General features: G+C 35.7%; 1 protein-coding gene across 2 annotated transcripts in view; it reads right to left on the bottom strand.

Moving 5' to 3' along the window:
* Positions 1-24932, bottom strand: part of Dnz1 (DNZDHHC/NEW1 zinc finger protein 11) — a 159448-nt gene that overhangs the window by 17021 nt on the left and 117495 nt on the right. The window contains exons 6-7 of one of the 2 annotated variants that reach the window (XM_090412977.1): positions 21915-21987; positions 919-1027 (exon numbers count right to left, since the gene is read on the bottom strand). In XM_090412977.1, coding sequence (XP_090269103.1) covers positions 919-1027; positions 21915-21987 — 182 coding nt within the window. The remainder of the gene's footprint in view (positions 1-918; positions 1028-21914; positions 21988-24932) is intronic. The other variant, XM_090412978.1, reaches the window with a different exon arrangement.

Here is a 24932-nt window from a genome sequence, read left to right as displayed (position 1 = left end):
CATGTAAAATTATTTATAACAGCTTAAGATGTTATGAAGATCATGTCAAAATGTATCAAGAAATGAAAGACATCTACAATGGATTCACTTTAATCCGATTCAGATGTTAAAAGGTTTGGTAATTTGAAAAAGAGAAAGAATTATGTCACTGATTATGTTAGGAAGTGATTTTCTATAAGCAAAATTAATGTACATCACCTGCTAGAATATTAACAAAGTGTATTCACTCACAGCATTCTATATGGTGGGTTTTAGAATTGCAAAATTCAATAACTACCAGATCTATGGTATTATTAACTGCTTAACACATCCTGAAGTCCATAACATATTCATGATATCTTGTCCACAACCTAATGAATATTTGAATTCTTATATATTATACATTTCTTATTCATGTGCTTCTGATTCTCCCTTTCCCCAACCCTTAAACCCAGAACAAAATCACTTTCATCAGTATGGAATAATCTAACACATGCTGCATAAACAATCCCATTACTTCCACAAAGGTCACTTACACCATCTTCATACCTACTAAATTCGTTCTCTTTCTTTCTTCCTTTTTTCCTACTTATGCAAAATAAAATAACTCCTCTATGATAACTTTTAGAATGCTTCATGTTCTTACTATTTTCTTTTGCCTTTGAGGAAAAACAATATATAAGCTTCTGAAGAACATTTTGAAAATGCAGTATAATTACAAACTTCATCAATACAAGTTCTTGATGTTACAATAACAAAATCCTTTAAAAATCCCACCTTATGCATAAGATGTTTATAAAAGCCTCTTCTGGATGGGCTTGTGTAGCTCGCTGAGTTTATAAGGCTTGTCTTAAATTAAACACCTCTTCCACATATATCACATCACCAAAAGAAGTTAGTGATGTTACAATAAGAATAAAGATCATTTAAGAATATTACCTCTTCCGCATACTTCACTCAAAAGAGCTATTTTGGGTTTTCTAGGTCTGTGAGGACCTTTTTTCTGTAACTGTTCTATGGCTGTTTCATCTGTTAGAATTGCCTGAAACTATTAAATAAAGAAGATTATCATCATATTACAGCAGCTCTCTATAATGATCTCTATACACAACAAAAAGAATAACAATGTAATAAAATGTTGGAAGTTTTTTTCACTTGGTCAGACTATAATAAATTTAGTTTAATCCTTTATCCAAGTGTAAGCAAATAAAGCTTGAGCCTGAAGTATCTTCAGGACTGAGGCAACTCGTGGTAAAGGTGGACCAAGCTCTCACATCACTACTGGTCTTAGTATCTACATAATGCAAAGCACATCCCTTGCAGAGATGTATAATGCTATGCATTAAGGGAAGGGCCACTGCCTGGATCCGGTTTCGACCTTTATTGAGGTCTCATCAGTGGGAGCCAGACCCAGAGGTGGTGATACTAAGGTGGAAGGAATGGAGAAGTCATAATAACCTATACAAGTTGCCAAAAGATGTCTCAGCTTATTATTAAATTACTCTGGATTTAGAGAAAGATATTGAAAATTTTTTCTGCTCGGTTAGACTATAATAAATTTAGTTTAATCCTTTATCCAAGTGTAAGCTAACAAAGTTTGCACCTGAATTTTTTCAGGACAGGACTATAGGTAAATATGACTTCTCCATTACTTCCACCTTAGAATCACCACCTCTAGATCTAGCTCCCACTGACGAGACCTCAATAAAGGTCAAAACTGGTCTGGGTAGTGACCCTTCCCTTAATGCATAGCATTATACTTCATTACTTCCACATTATTTTCCACAAGGAGATGTGCTTTGCATTATGGGAGATACTAAGACAAGTGATAAGGGCTTAGTCCACCTTTACCACGAGTTGCCTCAGTCCTGAAGATATTTCAGGAGTAAACTTTGTTTGCTTACACTTGGATAAAGGATTGAACTAAATTTATTATAGTCTAACCAAGTGGAAAAAACTTCCAACATCTTTCTCTAAATCCAGAGTAATTTAATAATAAAGTGAGACATCTTTTTGCAACATATATAGGCAAATATGACTTCTCCATTACTTCCACCTTAGTATCACCACCTCTGGGTCTGGCTCCCACTGACGAGACCTCAATAAAGTTCGAAACCAGTCTGGGTAGTAGCCCTTCCATTAATGTATAGCATTATACATTTCCCAAGGGGAATGTGCTTTGCATTATGGTAGATACTAAGACAAGTAGTGATGAGAGCTTGGTCCACTTTTACCATGAGTTGCCTCAGTCCTGAAGATACTTCAGGTGCAAACTTTGTTTTCTTACACTTGGATAAAGGATTAAACTAATTTATTAATGTAATAAAATATAAGGGAAAGTTAGTAAGTTACAAATTGTTATAAAAAAGTGAAATATAAACATCAGAAAAGCATTTATATCGCTACATAATGCTCAACATTTATACATTTGTGGCATCTCTTTATCACAGCAGCAGAGAATTCTGTCTGTTGTCTCAGCCAACTCTACATCTCATTTTCATTGCCAACACGAGTCTCACATTAGGCAATTGAAGCCTAAATGGTTTGAAAATATTCTGTGTTTGATCTTTATAGCAGTATTTCCAAATTATGTAAAAAAAATAAAGAATGCAAAAAAATATCTTAGTCCACTTATAGTACTAGCGTACTACAGGTTTATGAACTTTTCATGAGTGATAGGCACAAAAAAAATTATACCGACTAAAACAGATTTCACTCATGTTCAAAAAAACTTGTCTACCAGGATTTAAATCTATTTTACACATATGAAGACTATAAAAACTCTTTAACAATTAAATGGATACCAAACAATATTAACAGCATTTATAACTATATTTAAACACAATTAATGTTTAATTAATTTTAAATTATATATATTTATATACATAAATACAGTAAAATCCCTTTTTTACACTTTTCAAGGGACTGATGGAAAAAAGTGTAAAAAGCAGGAAATGTAAAAAAAAAAAAAAAAAAAAAAAAAAAAAAAAAAAAAATTAAAAAAAGGCTAAAAGATGACTTACTGCTAGTATGTGAGTCTACATACCAGATTACAAAATTTAATAACTGAAAATAAATGAATTTACAATTACTTACATTTATCTATTTAAAAAATCTTTAATTGTCGATTATTTTTGCTTTTCATTTTTTTTTTTTTTGACATAGCGCCAGATTGCTTTGCATTGGGTTCGATACTTGACCTGTTTTTAACTATCGTGTTCAAAGTGGACACGGAGAGTCCAAGATCTTTTGCTAAATGCACACGTGTTCCGGCATGCCAATCTACAAGTTGCAGAATTGCCATCTTTTCTTCTACCGAAATACATTTTCTGTCTTTTTTCTCCATGTTACTAACATGGATAATCCACCAACGCAACTTGAAAGCAACTTTCACACACTAAATTACGTAGCAAAAATTCTGTAACATCAATTCATACTGCGATTGAAAAATCACGGTATCGCTCATCACTACATTACTGCTGCAAGCGTGCAAATCACCTTTATAGCAGAAACAAAACTACAGCTGAAAGCAACGCCATCTGGGAACAGAAATGCGCAGATTTCCGCAGAAATCGATTCGAAAATCACTACTGTCACCTGAAAAAAAAAACGCAAATCACGGGAAATAACGTCCACATCAAGTTGTTAATGGCAGGAAAACAATATATCGTAAGAATAGGTCTTAAGATGGGACCAATGGAAAATGACGTAAATCACAGGAAAACGTAAATTGCGGGAATAAAATCTGGGTTTTACTGTATACATAATTTTATAATAAAAATTATGTATATTTTTAATTAATTTTAAATGTTTAATTGATTAATCAAAAATAAACAAATGAATTTTCTGAAGCAGCTTGCAACAGACCTAACATTCAGCAAAGCAAAAGGAAATATATATATAAATTTCCTTTTTATGATACACATAACTAGCAATAAAAAAAAAAAAAGCATTGTGTAAGACCTAAATTTATGAATTCATATCCTTTTTCAACTATGGACTAAAGATTTTAAACTAGCCTCAAGTTCTGTTAATACGTTTTGCTGATGACAGTACTAGTATACTCCTCCCCTGATATAACAAACCAAGTATATTAAAATTAGAGGGGGGGAAAAAATGAAACTTCAATTTCTTAACCATAAATACACATCTCCATGCCATCTTTAATTGGAAAAGAGAAAAACTTTATCAGTTTCACAGTATTTCTTCTCATAAAAAAAAAAAAATGCTTCCACACATCTGCCAATATCTGGATTGTCAGATAATAAATCTCTCCTCTTAGACTAATGCTAATGTTTAGTCTTTTCTAACACAAACACATCATCGCTGTGACTTCCTTAAATTCTAAAAGAAATTATGTATTGTTTTTATTACTTCTCTTCATAGCAATGGCTTACTTCATTCAAATTTCTCTCTGTAAAATGATAATACACATTTATACACAAAAGACAAGAAATCTATAGCAAATCAGAAACCTAGAAAAGGTTAAAAAGCATGCTCAAAAGACTCATTCCATGTAGGGTCTCCAAAGACAGTAGTGATAACTGTCACACCAGACAAACAAAAATTCTCAACTAAAATCTGTTGCAGTACTTAAAATACTGTTCCCACTGAAAATAATAATAAATATCCTTGATACTAGAAGAGTGAGCTTTAACCTGATCAACAACTCACTATTTTGCTCTTCATCAAATAAATGATCCATTCAAATTTATGCCTGCTCACAAGCACTTGCACAAATGTTCAACTGAATTGGCATCCATACCCCCCCCCCCCCAAAAAAAAAAAAACAGTGAGCCGACAACCACCTTCAAATCTGCTGAAACAACTTACAAGGGTGGTCTGAAAAGTTCTCGGCCTTGACCATAGATGGCAACACTATCAGCAAGATTTTTTTTTTTTCTAAGTTGGTACATCTGTCATAAGCATCCATGTGAAATTGCAAGTCATTCTATCAAGTAGTTTGTTTTATACAGCTGTATGAAACAAAAGTGTTGTCCGTATTCCTGGAAATGGATAAAATTGAGTATCATTCGGTTATAAAATTCTTTGTAAAAGAAAGTTTAACACCAAAAGAAATTCATTCGAAGTTCATAATAATTTATAGGCACTCTTCTCCCTAGCTTTTGACAATTAAGAAATGGTCTGCCAAGTTTAAACATAGCCGTACCAGCCTTGAAGATGATCCACGTGAAGGATGTCCAAAAGTGTAACAACACCAGAAATCATTGCACGACATGGTACTGGATGATGGGCAAGTCAAAGTGAATGAAATTGCTGAGACCATAGGCATTTCAAAAGAACATGTAGGATATATTTTGCATAAAGAATTGCAAATGAACAAGCTTTGCGCAAGATGAGTGCCGCGCTTGCTCACAGCGGATCAAAAATGCACTCGTATGAAAATCTGTGAACAGTGCTTGGAGCATTTTAACAAGAATGAAACTGATTTTGTGCATTGATTTATTACTATGGATGAGACTTGGATTCACCAGTATGCACCAGAATCTAAACAGCTCTCAAAGCAGTGGATAGAAACTGGTTGTTCAGCGCCAAAGAAGACAAGGTCATGGCATCGATGTTTTGGGATGCTAAAGGCATTTTGTTTATTATCTTGAAAAGGGTAAAACAATAACCAGGGAATATTATTTTAACCAGACTAGACAGAAAAATTTGTGAGAAAAGACCCGGTTTGCAGAAGAAAAAAAAAATCATCTTTCATCAGGAAAATGCACCTGCCCACAAAGGTGTTTTGGCAATGGTAAAAGTAATAGATCTGAACTATGAATTGTTGGAACATCCACCCTATTCCCCAGATTTCACTCCCTTTGACTTCTATCTCTTCCCAAAACTAAAACTCTCCCTTGCTGGTCAGCATTTTTCTTCAAATCAAGAGGTGACTGCAGCTATAGAGAGGGGTATGTTGCAGATCTTACTGAGAACCACTACAAGGACAGGATAATGGTGCTAGAGCATTGCTGGAATAAATGTATTAGTCTTAAGGGAGATTATGTTGAAAAATAAAAATAATTTTGAAATTATAAATTCATTTTTTCATTGTTAGGCCGAGAACTTTTAAACTGATAAGCTGGTTTGTTGTTTACTGGTCACACTGGACTAGTAATCACCATAGCAGCATAGATGCTAAAAAACAATAAAATATGAAATGAATGGATACAGATAAAAATGTATAAAATGCATTTTTAAAAAGAAAGGTGTACAAAAACAAGTCTATAAATGGATAAAAATTACTTGTAAAACAATCAATGAGAAAGTGGAAAAAGTTCACAAACAAATAAAAAATAAGGCATTAAATCTATTAAAATATGATGAACGGTGAGTAGGCATTAAAAAATTCACACAGGTATGTTATCACCTCTCAGAAGGAAGGAGCAGGTGAGATGACCATGACCTATGTGGATCTGAGCAAGTACAACTTCCTCTGTTCAAACCCTGCACAGACTAGACTGCCATAATTTAATTTCCGGTAGAGCTTATTATTAGTCTCTCTATTCCATGACGAAGGCCACTAGGATAGAAGTTTGTATCTAATAATCTGCCAGTAGTCAGCATATATGAAATAAGCAGTTGGTGGATGATGAAAAAAATGTCATCTTCAAGGTCATCCTCTCCTATAAGAGAAAATGACCTTGCTAATGCTTCTACCTTAGTATCTCCACTTGGGCCTGGCTCCCACTGAAGAGACCTCAATAAAGGTCGAAACTAGTCTGGGTAGTGGCCATTCCCTTAATGCATAACATTATACATATCCGCAAGGAGATGTGTTTTGCATTATGGGAGATACTGAGATAGGAGTGTTGGTAGCTTGCTCCACCTTTGCAAGGAGTTGCCTGGTGTTGTACCACTTTACCCCAGTCCTGAAGATACTTTCAGGTGCAAACTTTCTTTGCACACACTTGGATAAAGGATTAAACTAAATTTATTATCAGTTGGTGGATGTTTGAGAAACAAGCTGACCTTGTTGCAGTATCTGCAGCCTCGTTTTCCTTTATCTCAACATAACTTGGTATTCAACAAAAGCACACATCCAAGTGTAACTTCCATAATTGAAAAAGGAGATATTAGATTTAAGAGAGCACCAGATGTTTTTGTAGCTCTAGACTTTTAATTTCCTGAAGTGAGTCTGAATATATTATGCACCTCTGGTAGTAATACAATCTAATAATTTGGTGCTAACTCTATTGCATACAGATCAGCTGTAAAGTTGGTACACTCTAGTGGAATTTATGCACATCTAATGCTGCCTGGAAAGACAGAAGATCCCACTATGGCCTCTGATTTTGAACCACTTGTGCAGACAGGCACAAAATCAGAGAATTCAATTCTATGAGCTTCAAAGAGCTGCTTTGAACATGCATAAACATCCTTTCTTCATTTAGTTTTGTTTGGTATTGTAATACTGTTAACATTAAAATTATGAATAATGTCCAACACCTAAGCCTGTCGACTAGACTGAAGTTGCTATGGCTTCTTTTGCCAAGATTAACACAAAAAATTCATGTACACACAAAGACATCATTCATTAATTTCCAGCATCTGGACACTCCAAAAGAAAAAATTCTGTTCATTCAGCAAAGCAATGTGGGTGACTGAAGTGATGCAATGACTTTCAGGATAGTTTTGTCATGTTACAACATGTCTATATAATGCTTGGAAAGAAGAATGAGGAACAAACAGTCATGGTGCCCACCTTAATAAGATGTAGGACCTCCTTTCACTGCAATGACTGCAGCAATCCTACAGGACATACTTTCCACAAGCATACTACAGTGACAAATATGAAATTTGGACCATTATTCCTGTAGACATGTAATGAGATCCTGGACTATTGTGGAGCAGACGTCCCTTGACCTCACCAAATGCTCCAGTTCATCCCACATATCTTCAATAGGGTTGAGATCAAGACTCTGTGGAGGCCAGTCAAGTGTGGTGATGTTCATGTCCACAAACCACACAGTTATAGTCTTATGACATGATGCATTGTCTTGATGAAAGAGACAATAGCCATTTCTATAGAAACGTCACAGAGTAGGAAGCATTGCATTGTCCAGAATGCTCAGATACTTCTCAGAGTTCATTGTTCATGACATGACAAACTGAGGTACAAGGCTAAACCAGGAAAAACAGGACCATACCACACACCACACCACCTCCAAATTTCATAGTGGGGGTTACATATTATAGTACAAGACATTCACTGGGCATCTGCCACACCCATCCAGCTGCTTGGTAGAGGGTGTAGCATGATTCATCACTCCATAACACAGCTTTCCAAGCACCCACATCCCGCTGTCAATGCTCTTTGTACCACTGAAGACAATGCTGCATATTGGTTCAGGTAATGTGGGGCTTACATATTGTAGTACTACAATGGAAACCCATGTTGTAAGCCGCTGATTTGGGAGCATCATATTCCTCCAATTTATGCTGCCTACCAACACAACTCATTATATGGCACAATGCACCTGGCCCATGGAGATGTCCATTTACTTCTTTCCAAGCAGTGTACATATCTACTTACAAAACAATATGCTAGTATGCCCAATTTCTTTATAAAAACTGTCCTGAAACATTTTGAACAAACCTCATATTATATATTTAAATGGAATATTATTAAATAAAACAGACATAATTAAATAAGTACAAATTAAATTTTTTGCAATTAAAATTTATTTACAAACATAAATTATTTACAATTATATTTTTTTTCAAAAAAAAATTTTGCTTATCAAATAAAATCTGTTTTTGTAAATTTTTTAGACTAACTCAGGCTCAACATTCAGCCTCAGACTTGTCGAGTCTCCCCAAACCCGAGGCATGATATAGGCCATGAGCCTAACAAACAAGGGAAGATGAGATAAAACTGTAATACCTTTGAATTTTTTTTTTGCCATCATTCTCACACTGTTCATTTCATTTAACAATCTTTAAAAGCTTTATTCCAGTTACCTAGAATTTCTTTAGCTTCAATTTTTATGCCACCTATGAAAGGAATAAAAGATTATTTATAACTGCTGATTTCCTTTTGCAGTGCTCTTTCTCCCATTTCTAAGATTTTTCAACCTGATGGCTGAACACTTTGCCACCCTCAATAATATTTATCATCTGCCCTGTTACCAATGTCTTCCCATAGTTTTGTTTAGCTATTTTAACAAATACTTTTCTTATATTTTTCTCCGTATTCTTCCAGGACACTAAGTGGCTTGTTTGCCAGGAACTTTTGATATCGTCTTTTCCCAGATTACCTTTTAACTTTTTTGAGTCCATGATGATGATAACTATTTTAAATACTCTCGGACAACTTCACTATATGCCTTCCTGCTGAATCAATCAACATTTTCTTCACAGTTTGTCACTAAGTTTCAATGGCTTAGTTCTGGTTTAAAAACTTTCACTTTTTTTTTCATGATATTTGTATATTGAGTCTACAGCTCATCTCTGAAAACTGCTTAAGTTTGATACTTCTTGAAAGTTTCTTTGAAATTTTCTGTTTACTATGATGCTTATTTTTATTTGAAAAATTAATTGGTGATAACATCTCTTTCAAATCTCATATACTTTTTTTTTATCCTGAACAATAGTGCTGTGTGCAGGTAAGTGATAACGAAGGAGAAACAAGGAATCTGTTGATATGCTTCATACACTGCAGATCAATCATAGTCACTGAAGAAAGCAATATAGACAGAAAAAAAAACGGAATGAACAGCTACATGATGTGAAAAAGCTGACAAACTTGTTCAATAGGTTTGAAGGTGGTTAATGAATGAATGCTGATCATCAACTGGCTTATGTTAAGCTTGAGATAAAATGGAGAAATGACAGTAACTGACTATGCAGAGCAGTGCTCATGAAACTACTTTTTTATGTTGAGTCCATACATGAGAGGTAGGGTGATCAACCTATAGTCAATTAGTATACAAGAAGGCTACCCATTGTAAATGAGGGTGGTATTAACTAATTAGTCGTATTAATGCTGCTGCGGCGTTGTAATATTTTAATTATCTTTAATATAGTCTCTTTAATGCTTTTGTACTCTTTCGTATAAAAATTTATTCCACCTTTCCCACTACTTGTCGTATGCCTATGAGTACTGGATAATTTATTTTTATTTCGACTGTGCCACCAGTATTGTTTTTATGGCATAAGACTCAGTAACACAGCCAGTAGATCTCTCTCTCTTTCTAGCATAAATTTCTTCAATCAAGTTTACATAAACAGCCATGGTTCTCAAGTATTTAAACTATGCTTTTAATGCCTTATTTGTTTCCTGCTCACAGGTCCATGTTTATTTGGGAACAGTGCATTGTAAATTAAAAGATTAGGCGGCACTTTGTTGTCATATAATCAAAACACATTTATTTACATTAATACATTAATTAAACTACTAATTATTTATATGAAGAGCCAAAGGCTTCAATTCGGCGACATGAACTTATTTAAGTTAAGGGATATTATATCCCATATTGTTTCTTAGCTGAATAAGAAACTCAAAGAGTTTCATGCCGAATATAGAAACTATATAAAGTTCGGCGATTCCAAGCGTAAGAAAATACTTGGATAGTGCAGCACCTGATCCATTAGGTAGTGCAAGCTGAGGCAACTCATAGAAAGGGTGGAGCAAGCACTCACTGATGAGACCTCAAAAAAGGTTGAAACCGGTCTGGGTAGTGACCTTCTCTCATAATGTTGAACAATAATACAGCTCCTAGGAGCTAAGTTCACATTATGGGTAAATATCAAGAATAGTGATCAGACCTTGCTCCACCCTTTCTATGAGTTGCCTCAGCTTGCACTACCTAATGGATCAGGTGCTGCACTATCCAGGTATTTGCTTACGCTTGGAATCGCCGAACTTTATATAGTTTCTATATTTGGCATGAAACTCTTTGAGTTTCTTATTCAGCTAAGAAACAATATGGGATATAATATCCCTTAACTTAAAACATTAATTAAACGATAGAGAGGTTACTCTCTCTACCTATCCGTTAAACCTTTAGATTAATAAAACAAAACTTTCCTTTTCAATACTAAATAACCTTACAGTACAATCACTCATTTACTTCTCTGCTTATTAAATCATATTATTGAAACTCTAGTTTACTCACAAAGAGGTTAGCTAGCTATGCCAAGTTATCTCACAAATCATACACCAATTAATAACAAATCAAAGGACTCTCTCATAGACACTGCAAATTCCTAGTACCTTATATCTTAACAGTCCATCTAAATTAATTCTCCTATATTACATAAAAGAAACATGGAAAAAAATTGGAATGAACTCACATATGCTCTGTCTTCTGGGTCGTGCACTTATTCAAGGATTTTTCACCAGAGTCCTAGACTTTACTTCCGTCTCGGGTCTTAGATTTTCTTTCTGCAGTGTCCTGCTTCACCTGTGCTTCATGAACGATTTTTGGCGGGGTTTCGGAATGCTGATCTCTGGCACTCTTGGGCTTTGGAAGAGGGGTCCAGTATGCGGAACTTATGCAGTCTCGTTCAGAAGGCAATGCATTCTCCGCTGGGCGCTGAAGTCTGCTCCTCATCCTCGATTATCATCTTCTGGTAATCTTCCACAGCCAAATCCAAGATCGAAACAGCCTCAGGTGGATCGGCCTCCCTTTCTCCCCAACATCTGGCATGCCCCAGCAATAGTCATGTCCTGTTTCCAACTGCCGATCTCGGTGTTCTCCTCAGTCCCTTTTTATTTCACGTTCTCCAGGACCTTACACGAAGGGTTGAGGTCCCCGAAGAATTCAATGCAACTCCTTGATCTTCTGTTTAGGCCGACCCGTTCTTCTCCTGGTGTACTACACAAAATCTGATTAGTCAGACACCAGAACTTCATGTGATCCGAGCCGACCCCTTTTAAGTACATCCTTGGCGGTTGGCATATACAGAGCACGTAAACAAAGGTTTTCAAAGCACTTAGTTAAAACAAAGATATATAGTTTCTAGTGACACAGCATTTTCCTTTGTTACTAATTCTAACCATTGCTTATTTACTACATTTTTGGGCAGGTTACATTTTCCTTAGGATTATGTACATTCTTTTATACAAGTATATTTTTTTCAACACAAACTTTTTAGATGTGACCTCTATAAAAATCTATATAAAGCGCTCGTAAAATATTACGCTACATCAAATTTTACACCGTGTCAGATTCCTTCCTAATATCTTTATTTATAATATGATTCTGCCACTAATATCATTGGATCACGTAACTAATTTTTCTCAAATTTGCATAGTAACCTAGTTCTCAGATCCATAAGTTAAAACTGGTTTGAACACTGTCCATATCAATTAATTCTGCTAATTTCATAGCAGGTTTTGCTAATTCTTGTCAATTTCCATATTTAATTTTCCACCACCATCAAATTCCTCACATGTACTCTCAGAGTGTACAGAATTTATGATAGTAGTAGTACTATTTGAAAAGATTACATCATTACTAACTTCCTAACGATAATTTTTCTCCAAATTAAGCTGCTATCTGCCAGAATTCCAATATTGTCAGATCTTGTATTTTAGTCTTCTAAGGTACAAGAAATCTTATTGTATCAATACACTTAAATCTTTGACTTCCTCTAGATTTTTTTCCTGCCATTCTGGCAAAAAAACACTTGTTTTCCTAAACTTTCCCCTCCCAAAATGCTTAAATGACCATATCGTCTAAGATAACCTCAGCTTATACATTCCTGAATGCTAAAAATGTTAAGTTCTTTCCTAATATCCTCATTTTTAATATGATACTGCCATTGATGCCATCTGTTCAATCCCCTAAATTTTCTCTTAAATCTCATATCAGTATTCACCAGTGTTTCATCAAGCATTTTATTTCTAATCCAACTTTCAGATCCATAAGTTCGAACTGGTTTGAATACAATCTTTTACAGCTAGTTTAGTTGCTTAGAAATTTCTCTCTTATTCCATATAAATTTATTAAGCTGACTTCCTAAAATATCAGCTTTGCTAATTCTGTTGTCTATTTCCATACTGAATTTGCCACCTTTACTAAATATTGTGCATAAATAGCTGAATGTATACTTGTTTTACAGAATTGCCATTCAGGATGCAGTGATGCATTCAATGTTTTTGTCTATTTTCATGGACTTTTATTGCTACTGTTTATCAAATTTATCACAGCAGTTATTCAATTTACTCAGGAATTTGTACAGACTGTCATCTGTCAGAGAGTTGACACCAGGGGTAGAATCACAAAAGTGTAAAAGCTCACACAAGAAAGCACTCATAACAACATGAGCATCATGAATTTCCTGATATGTACCCTCAAGGAGTGCACAAGCTATCATGACAGCACCGCATGATTAATTGATCATGATATTACTATCCTATAAACAATTTTCCTTAAAATTAGTCTATTACTTGTGAGCACTCCAGTATTGTTCGTATCTAACATTTCGTGCTTCTGACTGAATCAATCCACCTAGATCTTGGTCTTCCTCTGGGTCCCTTTCCTACCATCTTGGCATCAAACACCTGTTTTACTAACCTTTCATGAATGAACACAGCACAGAGGAACAATAAAATACAAATTGATTAGATCCTATATTTTGTCTCTGTCAGAGAGAGAGATGACACCAGAGCTCCCATTCCGCTTAAGTGACCATGCCACCTTAGATCAGCTCCGCTAACACATTTTTGAATGCCAATATCAAGTTTTTCCTCATATCTTCATTTCTAACATGATTCTGCCACTGATGCCATCTGTTCAAGTCCCTAATTTTTCTCAGAATGCTCACACACATCTGTTGTTTCTAATCTTTAATCAAGTACATCATTCCTAACACTCAAATTTATAAGTTAAAACTGGTTTGAATATTGTCTTGTATACTTGATAGCTTAATGTTTGGCTAACTTCTCTCTTATTCCATATAAATTTATTGAACTGGCTACCAAGTTGTCTATTTCCAAATTTAATTTGGTATCTTCACTAAAAAATAAACTGCTTGGAAGGAAGTCAGCAGACACAATAGTGAGGAACAAACAGGCATGGTACCCACCTTAATGAGATGTAGAACCTTCTTTCACTGCAATGACTACAACATTCATATGGGGCATATTTTCCACAAGCATACAATAGTGATCAATAGGAATTTTGGCTCGTTCTTCCTGTCAGCATGTCACGAGGTCCTGGACTGTTGTGGGATGGATGTCCCTTGCAACCGATGCTCCAGTTCATACCACAGATGTTCAATAGTATTAAAATTAGGGCTCTGTAAGAGGCCTGTGAATTGAGATGTTATTCATGTCCACAAATCATGCAGCTACAGCAGGAATCTTATGACACAGTGCATTCTTGCTGAAGGAGACAATGGTCAGTTTCATAGAAACACCAAAGTAAGAAGCATTGCATTGTCCAAAATGTTCAGATACCTCTCAGAGCTCAATGCTTATGGCACCACAAACAGGACCATACAATCACACTACCGCCTCCAAAATTCATAGTTAGGATTACACACTGTTAATAAGATGTTCACCAGACATCCACCACACCTGTCCATCTTCACAGTAGAGAGTGTAGTGTGATTTATAGCTCCATAACACATCTTTCCAAGCTTCCACATCCCACTGCACAGGATCTTTGCAAAACTGAAATGTGATCTTCGTAAAATGTAAGCAAGAGTACATTGAATAATTTTTCTCTCAAAGAAAAGTTGTTTTGGAGTTTAAGCAGCTCCATTTGTGCTGAGCCTGGCATTTCGGCAGCACTGACACTGAATGGTATTGAGAATACATCTAAAGAAGACTGTGGGTTACGAAAATCACTCAACCTCTCTCCGAACTCGCTTAGCAACATGGCTAAGTGAGTTCATCAAGAGAAGAACAAGTTGGACTCAGCGAGAAGCTGAAAATGAGTTAAGTCTTTTTTTGTGAGTTGTGCCTCCCAAAGTTTGAGCTTGGCCACAAAAAGAAAACTTGTATATCACGAATTCCTTTTTCAAGAAAAAAACACATAGAAAGTGGACATGGAAAAGTCTGAATGGAAAAACTAGTGAAATTGACTTTATCCTCAGCAATAAGAAGAAAATCTTTCAAGACTGTTCTGTTATAAACACCTTCAACATTGGGAGTGACTATCGTATGGTACACGGTAAAATCCAAATAAAGTGCCAAAAAGAAAGAAGAAAAATGTTTCCGAGATCAAAGCAAAACATAGATGTGCACAAATGCAACATTAAAAATGTTGACCATGAACATGAACTAAACAATAGATTTAAACATCTTATTATATATGACATATGCTATAGACAATGTTGATCTATCAAAAAGTAATGACATTACTCAAAACCTTTTACAATGCTTCTTGAAATATCTGGTACCACAGAACAGAAACAAGGTAAAATCTCTGAAGAAACAAAACAGCTTATGAAGAAACGAAGAGAAACGAAACAATAAATTAACTTACAGATTAAAATTGAATACACTGAATTATGCAAAACAATCAGAAAAAGTATCACAGAAGAAATAAGAAAATTCAATTGTAAATTCATACAACAAACTATTGAAAACAACAGTAGATTCAAAAAAGTCAAACAGCAATTGATGAACAGATGGTTGCAGTCAAACTACAAGACGGTGACCATCACCAGGGATAAATATGCTATAGCAAAAAGAGATGAAGAATTTTAATGAATATTATATCAGGATGATGAATTAAATGAAGAAGAAGACAACTACGACACAGCTGAAGTACCACATATTCTACCAGAAGAAGTTATGTGGAGCATCCAAAGCTTGCAAAATGGATAAGCTGCAGGTGAGGATGGAGTTATAGCTGAACTTCTAAAAACAGGTGGAGAAATAATCTACAAACCTTAGCAAAACTATTTGCTTTATGCCTGAAGAAAAGTGATGTACCAACAACATGAAAGAAGGCTACCTTAATTCTGATACATAAAAAAAGTGAGATAGAAGATGAACTGCCAACCTATCAGTGGTTTACAAAAGTCTTAGCTCATAGGCTTTGTGCGACTCTGGACCTAGCGCAACCAAAAGAAAAAGGCAGGCTTTCGAAGGGGCTTTAGTACAATGGACCATATTCAATTTGTACAGCAGATTATTGAACGGTGTAATGAATATCAATTACCACTATGTCTCAGTTTTATTGACTTTGAGGAAGCCTTTGATTCACTTAAAACTTGTGCAATACTTAAAGCATGACGAAACCAACAAGTGGAGGAGCCATACATCAGAACCATCAAATCAGCATACACCAATGGCACAGCAGCAATTCATTTCAATTGCTGTTATCGTTGTCCTAAGTATATGTAATGATCTACTTGTAATGATCTACATTTACGCTTTGCAGAGGACATAGTTATCTTTACTTCAACTGCGCATGAATTACAGACTTGTATCCATGAACTCCAAATTGCTAGCAAAACAGCTAGCCAAAGATAAACCTAAAGAAGGCCCAACTTATGTTCAATAGCTATGTCCAACCAGAAATAATAAAAATCAATAGTGAGGAAATTAAACAAGTAGATCATTACATATACTTAGGACAACGATATCAATGGAACAAAATATCATGGACAAAATTAAAAGGCACACGATGCTTGGATGAAAAGCATTTGGAAAATAACAATCAATATTCAAAAGCCAAGTACTATTATGCCTGAAGAGAAAAGTTTTTAACCAATGTATTCTTCCTATACTAACATATGGCTGTGAAACATAGACACTGAATGCAAAGGAAATTCAGAAATTAAGAACAACACAATTTAGTATGGAAAGAAGTATGCTTTTGGTATCACAAGATTGGATCACAAAAGGAATAATACATGGATACAAAGTCAAACCAAAGTCTCTGACATCGAACGAAGAGCGAAACATCTGACATGGCAATGGGCTGGGCATATTGCTCGAAGACAAGATGGACAAAAGAAGTACTGGATTGGATTTAACGAGAAGAAAAACGACCACAATGCCGACCTAAATCACGGTGGATTGATGATACCATCAGATTTGCAGGAGTGACATGAAAAAGGAGAGCCATGGACAGACAGTTTTGGAGTAATCTTGGAAAGGCCTTCATCCAGCAGTGGATCGACAATGGCTGATAATGATGATGAATATCAGGGGTGTATAGCAATATCACCGATATTATATTTTTGAGTTAAAGATACCAAGCAATTTTATAAGCTAGGTTTTAATCCTTTTTCCCAAGAACTCGCTATTGACAGTCTGGTCCCTGGGGATGAATTCTTGATGCACAATGCTGTGAATGTCGAAAAAGACGATGAGCATGCACTTGGTCGAGCTGCGGACCTGCCTTGCCTTTTTCGGTTGTGGAGATGATGGGCTCTTCCACTGTGAAGACTGTTGCTTTGTCTCAGTGTCGTACCCATACACCCAAGTTTCGTCACCGGTAATGATCCTTGACATGAAGGATGGGTCATCTATGGCAAGCTGACAGAGTTCTTGGTAGACTTTGACATGGTGTTCCTTCTGCTCTCCTGGGTCAGCAGCCTGGGGATGAACTTAGCAGCAACACAGTGCATGTTCAAATCACACGTGAGGATCGCCTGGACTGTTCCATATGACACACCAACAATGGCAGCAATGTTGCGGAGTGTTCTCCGATGATCTTCATCCACAAGTTGCCAAATGGTTTCGACATTTTTGGGGGTTCAGCTCGTTGAAGGTCTTCCTGATCTCTCGTTGTCTTCCAGTGATGTTCTTCTACTCTTGAAGCTCACGTGCCACTCAAAACACCTCGAATGACTCGTTACAGCATCGCCGTAAACTTGCCGAATTATGTCAAACATCTCTGTCGCAGATTTGCCCAGTTTCACACAGAATTTCACATTCTCTCTTTGTTCTAACTTGCTGTCCATGATGAAATCGCAGACATGGTAATGCACATGGTCAGAATAGTACCAGTTGCACAGCTCCCGATGTACACAGGACGATGTCTTTTGGCATACTGACTTATGAAGGTCGGTGCTCCCTGTGACTGTGTGTACAGCCTTGTTCTGCCATCTGTTGGCATGTTACAAAACTAGTCTCAAAACTTTTTGATACCACTTTGTACATTCTTATTTGGAATTATCATATATATATATATATATATATATATATATATATAACTACTTACAATTCTCATTCAGCACTGCCTTTTACACAAATGCTTTGTTCACACTTAAGTGCTCCATCCTGCGTTTCCTTCCATCTGCTGGCTCATTCTTCCTGTCAAATTCCTTCTTTGTCTGAGTCAATTATTCTATGCCCTTTAGGACCTTTAACATGGCAGCAATGTGCAGCTCTTTCCTTTCCACTCCCGACAACAGACTTGATGTGGCAGTGGACCCAGGTAGAAGATTCTGAAACCAAAGACTTATGACACTTCTTTCGATGACTAACAACAGACCATACATGGCAGTGGACCCAGGTAAGAGAAGATTTAGAAAACCCTAAGACCAAGTGTCCTTGACATCTCACCTTATATGGACCCAGACTTCCATTGTAAGAATGTGCCCGCCTCTCGAAACTTCCATATGTGGTCATATATTGACCTTCGGACATGCTGACATCATACTTCATGCATCTTTGGAAATTTTCATATTCCTCACTATTCTTAGAATTAGACTTATTGATTAGACATGCGTTAACAGCGTTACATGATGACGTCATGTGCCACATTACGTCATGTAACGCTGTTAATGCTGTTATTTAAGCTATTAAAATTATAAGATTATTACAGACAAAATTAACATTTCTCTAGGTATATTCCTGTTGAAAGTTTATTTTTCACTAGGTTAGAATATAATAAATTTAGTTTTATCCTTTATCCCAGTGAGAGCAAACAGAGTTTGCGGCTGAAAATATCTTCAGGACTGAATATAATGTTGTACCATCTTACCTTGGTAAGTAGTGCAACACCAGGCAACTCGTAGCAAAGGTGGGGCAAGCTACTAACACTCCTATCCCAGTATCTCCCATAATGCAAAACACATCTCCTTGTGGATATGTATACTGTTCTGCATTAAGGGACTGGCCACTACCCAGACTAGTTTGGACCTTTATTGAGGTCTCTTCAGTGGGAGCCAGGCCCAGAGTTGGAGATACCAGGCAGGAACAGTAGGAAGGTCATCTTTACCTATAGGAGTTGCCAAAAGATTTGCCACCTTTTTTTATTAAATTACTCTGTAATTTAATAGACATTAAAGGTCGAAACTAGTCTGGGTAGTGGCCAATCCCTTAATGCAGAACAGTATACATATCCACAAGGAGATGTGTTTTGCATTATGGGAGATACTGGGATAGGACCGTTAGTAGCTTGCCCCACCTTTGCTAAGAGTTGCCTGGTGTTGCACTACTTACCAAGGTAAGATAGTACAACACTATATTCAGTCCTGAAGATATTTTCAGGCGCAAACTTTGTTTGCTCTCACTGGGATAAAGGATTAAACCAAATTTATTATATTAGGTATATTCCTCTTAAAAAACATGTAAAAGTGATCATGATAAGTTAATAGTTACATATCATGAGAGATTTTACTCTGCAATAGCCTAAGAACCTCCAATTCATCTACCTCTGTTCCCACATTCTTTATCACACGTCACAGCATTAACCTCACTTGAACGATATACCTTTGCAAAGTGGTCACTCAGTAACTCAACTATTTTATCTGCTTTTGTCAGATTCATGGTTCCATATTCTTCCATATGTCATTCATCCTCTTACTTGCGACATAATAAAAAAAACTCTTTGGAATTTCCTTTTGCCTGCTCAGCTAGTTTCTTCTCAATCTGATTTTGCCTTCCTTACCATGCTGGTCACATTTCTTTCCTGATCGCTGTACTGTTCATGAGTTAGCTGATCATCTTTTGCCTTATATACCCTTCACAACATTTTCTTTTTTTGCAGCCATCTAACACCTACCCAATTTGACTTCCTGACTTTGGGTATACAGTGATATTGCTTCTGTCAGATAACTCTTGACTATCTCCCATGCACTGTGAACATCTCTCCATTGCAAATCTTTATGTCAGAGTACTTCAAGCTGCATTGTATTCATATCATAACCATCTTGAACCTTGTACCATCTTGTATATGTGGAACTACCTTGTAGTTCCACATATATCCCCACTGAGAACCAATGCATAGTATTTTTCTTGTGTGCACAATTAATGTTTGGCGCCTTCCAAAAAAGTTTTTTTTGAATAAAATGTGAATAAAACGAACAGGAAATGAAAAACAAATGAAAACCGCTTTACAGTATATTACCTACGGATTAGTCCTACTTATATACATTTTTTCAAGTTATATAAATTTTCAAAATAATATAAAATAGTAATATAAAGTTAAGAGATTTATTCAAATATTCTCAAAAATTATAGTGATATAATCGGGTCCAGGAAATAATTTCAGAATTTATTTGTTTGTTTCCGGGAAGATCTGAAGGGGCCAGAACGGAAGACGACGTACATTCATAATTATATGTACCATTCTGTACCATTCGTTGTTTGTTTAAACTCTTATCTCATATTTTTTGACATCTTTTAGGCACCTTTTCTTCTGTGGCGCCTGAGTATATTGCACACTTTGCACACGCCACCAGCCAGGCCTGTCCCCACCCCTATATATTCTGTCAAGACAGAATATTCTTCATGGGTTGCAATCTTCTCATCTTAAGATTTGGTTTAATGCTACTGTTATTTATTATTTAGCAGGATCTTACCTGTTTTAGTCTATTCTGTCTCATTAACACAATTATGTTCAAGTGATATTTCTTCAATTCTTCTGCCAGCTCGACTTCTTTTCTGTTAACACTTCTTTTGACGATGAGGTCATCTTCATTTGTGCTAACACAGAGTTTGTTCCAGTTGCTATTGTCGCTATTTGTTCTGGTTACCTAACAAAAACAGCAAGGGCCTTGTTAAATTGGACAATGACGAAAATGGCATGAAATTTCATTTATGTTTCTTGATGTTTGTTTCTGATTTAAGCCAATACAGAATATGGTTTGGTCAGCTAAGTTCCAAATTGCCAGCCCATCCTTGTTCATTTAGTGTCTGGTAGATATCTACTAAGAGCCTCCGTAGCTCAGTCAGTATAGACAAAGGCCTTTGGTTGGAAAGACCTGGGCTCAATTCCTGTCAGTGAAGTGAGGAACCTCTATTTGGTCTCTTCAACAGAAGGTGAGTTAGCCGATCTCATATGGAGATGGGGGGGGGGTTCATCCAGAAACTTGGGTTTTTCATCCCCCAGAACAGGCGAACCGGCCCTGAACACACATACTACAGCCAGAAATACTGCCCTCAGGAGGATGCAGCAAGGAGTGATGACCTGGTTAAAATAACTAGTCATAAGTCCATCATTAGGGAGGGACTCAACCCACTCTAGGATAGATGGATGAGTAGGATAGGATAGCTGTCTACTAATAAGATGCACCATGTGAAGTGAAGGTGAGGATTGGATTTTAAGTTAAATGTCTTAGTTGGTTCTCTGCATTCTTTAAAGTTTATGTGGAGGTCTCCTCCCAGTTATCCATCCATTGTGATCCTTAAGTGACCCCCAATTAAATCAATTATATAAATAAATATCTTATTTAAGTTAAGGGGATAATAAATCCCTCATTATTTTATTTTAAAGCCGGATAGAAACTCAGAGATCGAATCCGGCTTTAAAATAAAATGAGGGATTTATTATCCCCTTAACTTAATTTATGCTGCCAGAAAAATAGCCTCTTGGCTCTTTATCGAAATATCTTATTTACTTTCTTTGTTATGAATTAACCTACAAAAAAAATAATAAAAAATAAAAACAACTGCCAGTGCATAAGCTTGTCTACAAGTTAGTCTGATCCAGTAGCTATTGCATAAAAGCCATGATACATTATTATATATAATACTTTTTATAAATGTATTAATTATTGCAACTTACCTGATCACACATTATTGCTATTACAAAAATTCCAAATAAGATACTTTCAATTAGAAGAATCACTGAATGAATCCTGCATTTAAAAAAAAAAAAAATGTAATAAGCATCAAGAATCAGTGATCGAATTAACAACTACTGATTCATAATAATGCTTAACAGTATAAACAACACCAAGAGGGAAAAAAATACATTTATTAAACTCACTAATATTTTGCTGGTTTTCTGACCTGCATCATCAAAGCACAATGATAACTGTGACAGGCACACAGCACTGAACTAAATAAGTATAGAAACAATTTAAATTGTAACTGACACCTAATGTTCTTACACTGTGCCCTCTATGAGCCAGATAACTACAAAGTTAATATAGGGAAGTCTGGCTATTAGGTCTTAAAATGATAGTCTCCCAGATCTTTGATAAATTAACATGACCATTTATGTTGAGGTTGGAAGAGTGCTTCATAGCTGATGCTGATTCTTTACATATGTTGATTTCTCTACATATATAACACATGCTGACTAAAACTACTTCACCATTATCCTGAATGCAAAGTTATGCACTTTGGACAGAGAAGCTAGAATGAGGTTTACCATACTGGAAGAACTTTGTTTCAGGAGGTGGAAGCAAGGAATATGGAGATTTTGGTTGACAGGGAACTGAAGTTCAGTGTAATTATTGTGAAAGTTGTTAGGGTTACCCAAAAAAATACTGCTATAATGCAAAGAATACTGATTTGTATGGATAAGGATATAACAGTTCCACTGTATAAGATTCTAATTAGGCCTCATTGGGATTTCTGTGCACAAATCATCATCTGGCTACATTGGTGATAAGGAAACACTGGAGAGAGAGTGTATAGGCAAATAACTAAGACTGTCTCAGGACTCTGGAGGCAGATTGAGGGAATGTGGTCTTCAGAGCTTGGCAAACAGGAGGAGGATGATATGATTGAGACATGTAAGTTGGAAGAGGAGTCTATCAAACAGAAACAGGGGAATTATTACACAGGATAATGGGTGACTCAAGAAAAAGAGGTCATCCCTATATGGAAACTATACAAAGGCCATGTGAGTAAAGAGGTGAAAAAGATACTTTTCTTTGTTGGCTAGTGAACAAGTGGAATGCACTGCCAAAAGTGGGTATTCAGTGCTCCAAGGAAAGGCATGATAATTGTGATCTGTGAGTGTTCAACCTCATACAATGAGTCTTCGGACTCCATGGAGGATTGGAAAATAATACTATCAACAAATACCTAATATGTACCTTGAAGTGATATGATAGTACTACATGAAAAGGTTATGTCACTTAACTTCCTACCACTAATTTTCTGCCAAATTAATCAGCTATCTGTCAGGACCCCAATATCATCTGATCTTATATTTTAGTCTTCTAAGGCACAAGAAATCTTACTATATCAATACACTTCAACCTTGGTCTTCCTCTGGATTTCTTTCCTGCCATTCTGGCAAAAAAAAAAAATGTTTTTGCTAATCTTTCATCTCTCCCAATTTGTTTAGGTAACCAACCATACCATTTGAGATTAGCTATGCACATACATTCCTTCATGTTAACAATGTCAAGTTCTTTCCTAATATCCTAATTTTTAATATTCTGCCATTGATGCCATCTGTTTGCACACAACCCAATCTTTTTCAGATTTCTTATATCTATTATCTCCAGTCTCCAATCAAATGTTTATATTTCTAACCTCTCTCTCAGATTCATAAGTTAAAACAGGTTTGAACACAGTCTTGTATATGGCTATTCTAGTGTTTTGAATAATTTCTCTCCAATTCCATATAAATTTATTCAGTTGATGCCTTAAAATGCCAACTTTGCTAATTCTGTGGTCTATTTCCATATTTAATTTGCCACCTTCACCATAAATTGTGCCTAGATGGCTGAAATGTTTCACTTGTTCTATAGGTTTTCTATTCCAGATACAGTAGATATTTTCCATGTTCCTGCCTATTTTCAGAGTCTGTCTTTTATTGATGATTTTCATACAAAATATATCTTCTTTCCTACTATCTACTCAGGATAAATTGCCTGCTATCTATCAAGTACCCTGTTCCTGTCCACTTTGCTATTTCAGACAGACTGGCTATTCTGCTAAAAACTCAATCCAAGAACACCAAGATTACATAAGGTTTCTAGAATCAGAGGGCTCAGGCTTGCTTCTCATGTCAGTACTGTGTATTCCTTGAAATGTGCACAACTGTTATTACCCTAATCTTTCAAGCAGACTGCATGCTTATCTCCAAGTTTTGAGAAGTAATCACCATAAATTGTTCATAATTTTTTAAAAATTGATTTTGAATTACACAACTATACCTGGTTTCCTGGAACTTTAAAAGCACTTTTTTCTTTTCACTTAGCTGCAACCAAGATATGTGGAAGTATACTCATGATGTTTGACTCATTCTGTGTTCATACTTTGAATGTTACAACCAATTATTTTGCTCTCTCTGAATGATGTCAGTGTTACAGTAATCAAAATATAGTTTTTAATAAATTCTAATTTCTCTTACATTCCAATTTAAATCTGTTTTTCAAAGTATTATTATGTCTAACCACATATTTTTATAAAACATGTAGACAGTGCTGTGCTTTATGCTTTTTCTCTCTCTATCAGAACACAAGCTGACTTGTTTGCCAGGAACTTTTGATATGCTTTCTTCTTTTCCTTGCCTGACTAATTAATCATGGAATTAAGATTTTGCTATCCTTACAGACAACTTTACCACCAGAACTTTATGTATACATGAAATACATAATACTAGTAGTAGATAGTTTGTGTTAAACCAGTAGCTGCAGAAATCAATTCTTCTGATTAATAGAAATTTTCCTATTCCTCTTTTATACCCCTCATCTCAAAGTACATGATGAATCCAATCAATATTTATCTATGAGTAAATTTTTTCTAGCTAAAGCTTTGCATACAATCATAAATAAATTTATCTCGGTATCAGTCTACTGTATATTACCATACAATGCCATATGCAATATTCATATCA

This window comes from Typopeltis vanoorti, chromosome 23, assembly GCF_054136105.1.
Source record: "Typopeltis vanoorti isolate ZY-2024b chromosome 23, IOZ_Tvanoo_1.0, whole genome shotgun sequence".
Lineage (NCBI taxonomy): Eukaryota > Metazoa > Arthropoda > Arachnida > Uropygi > Thelyphonidae > Typopeltis > Typopeltis vanoorti.
This window is presented reverse-complemented; position numbering and strand designations above follow the sequence as displayed.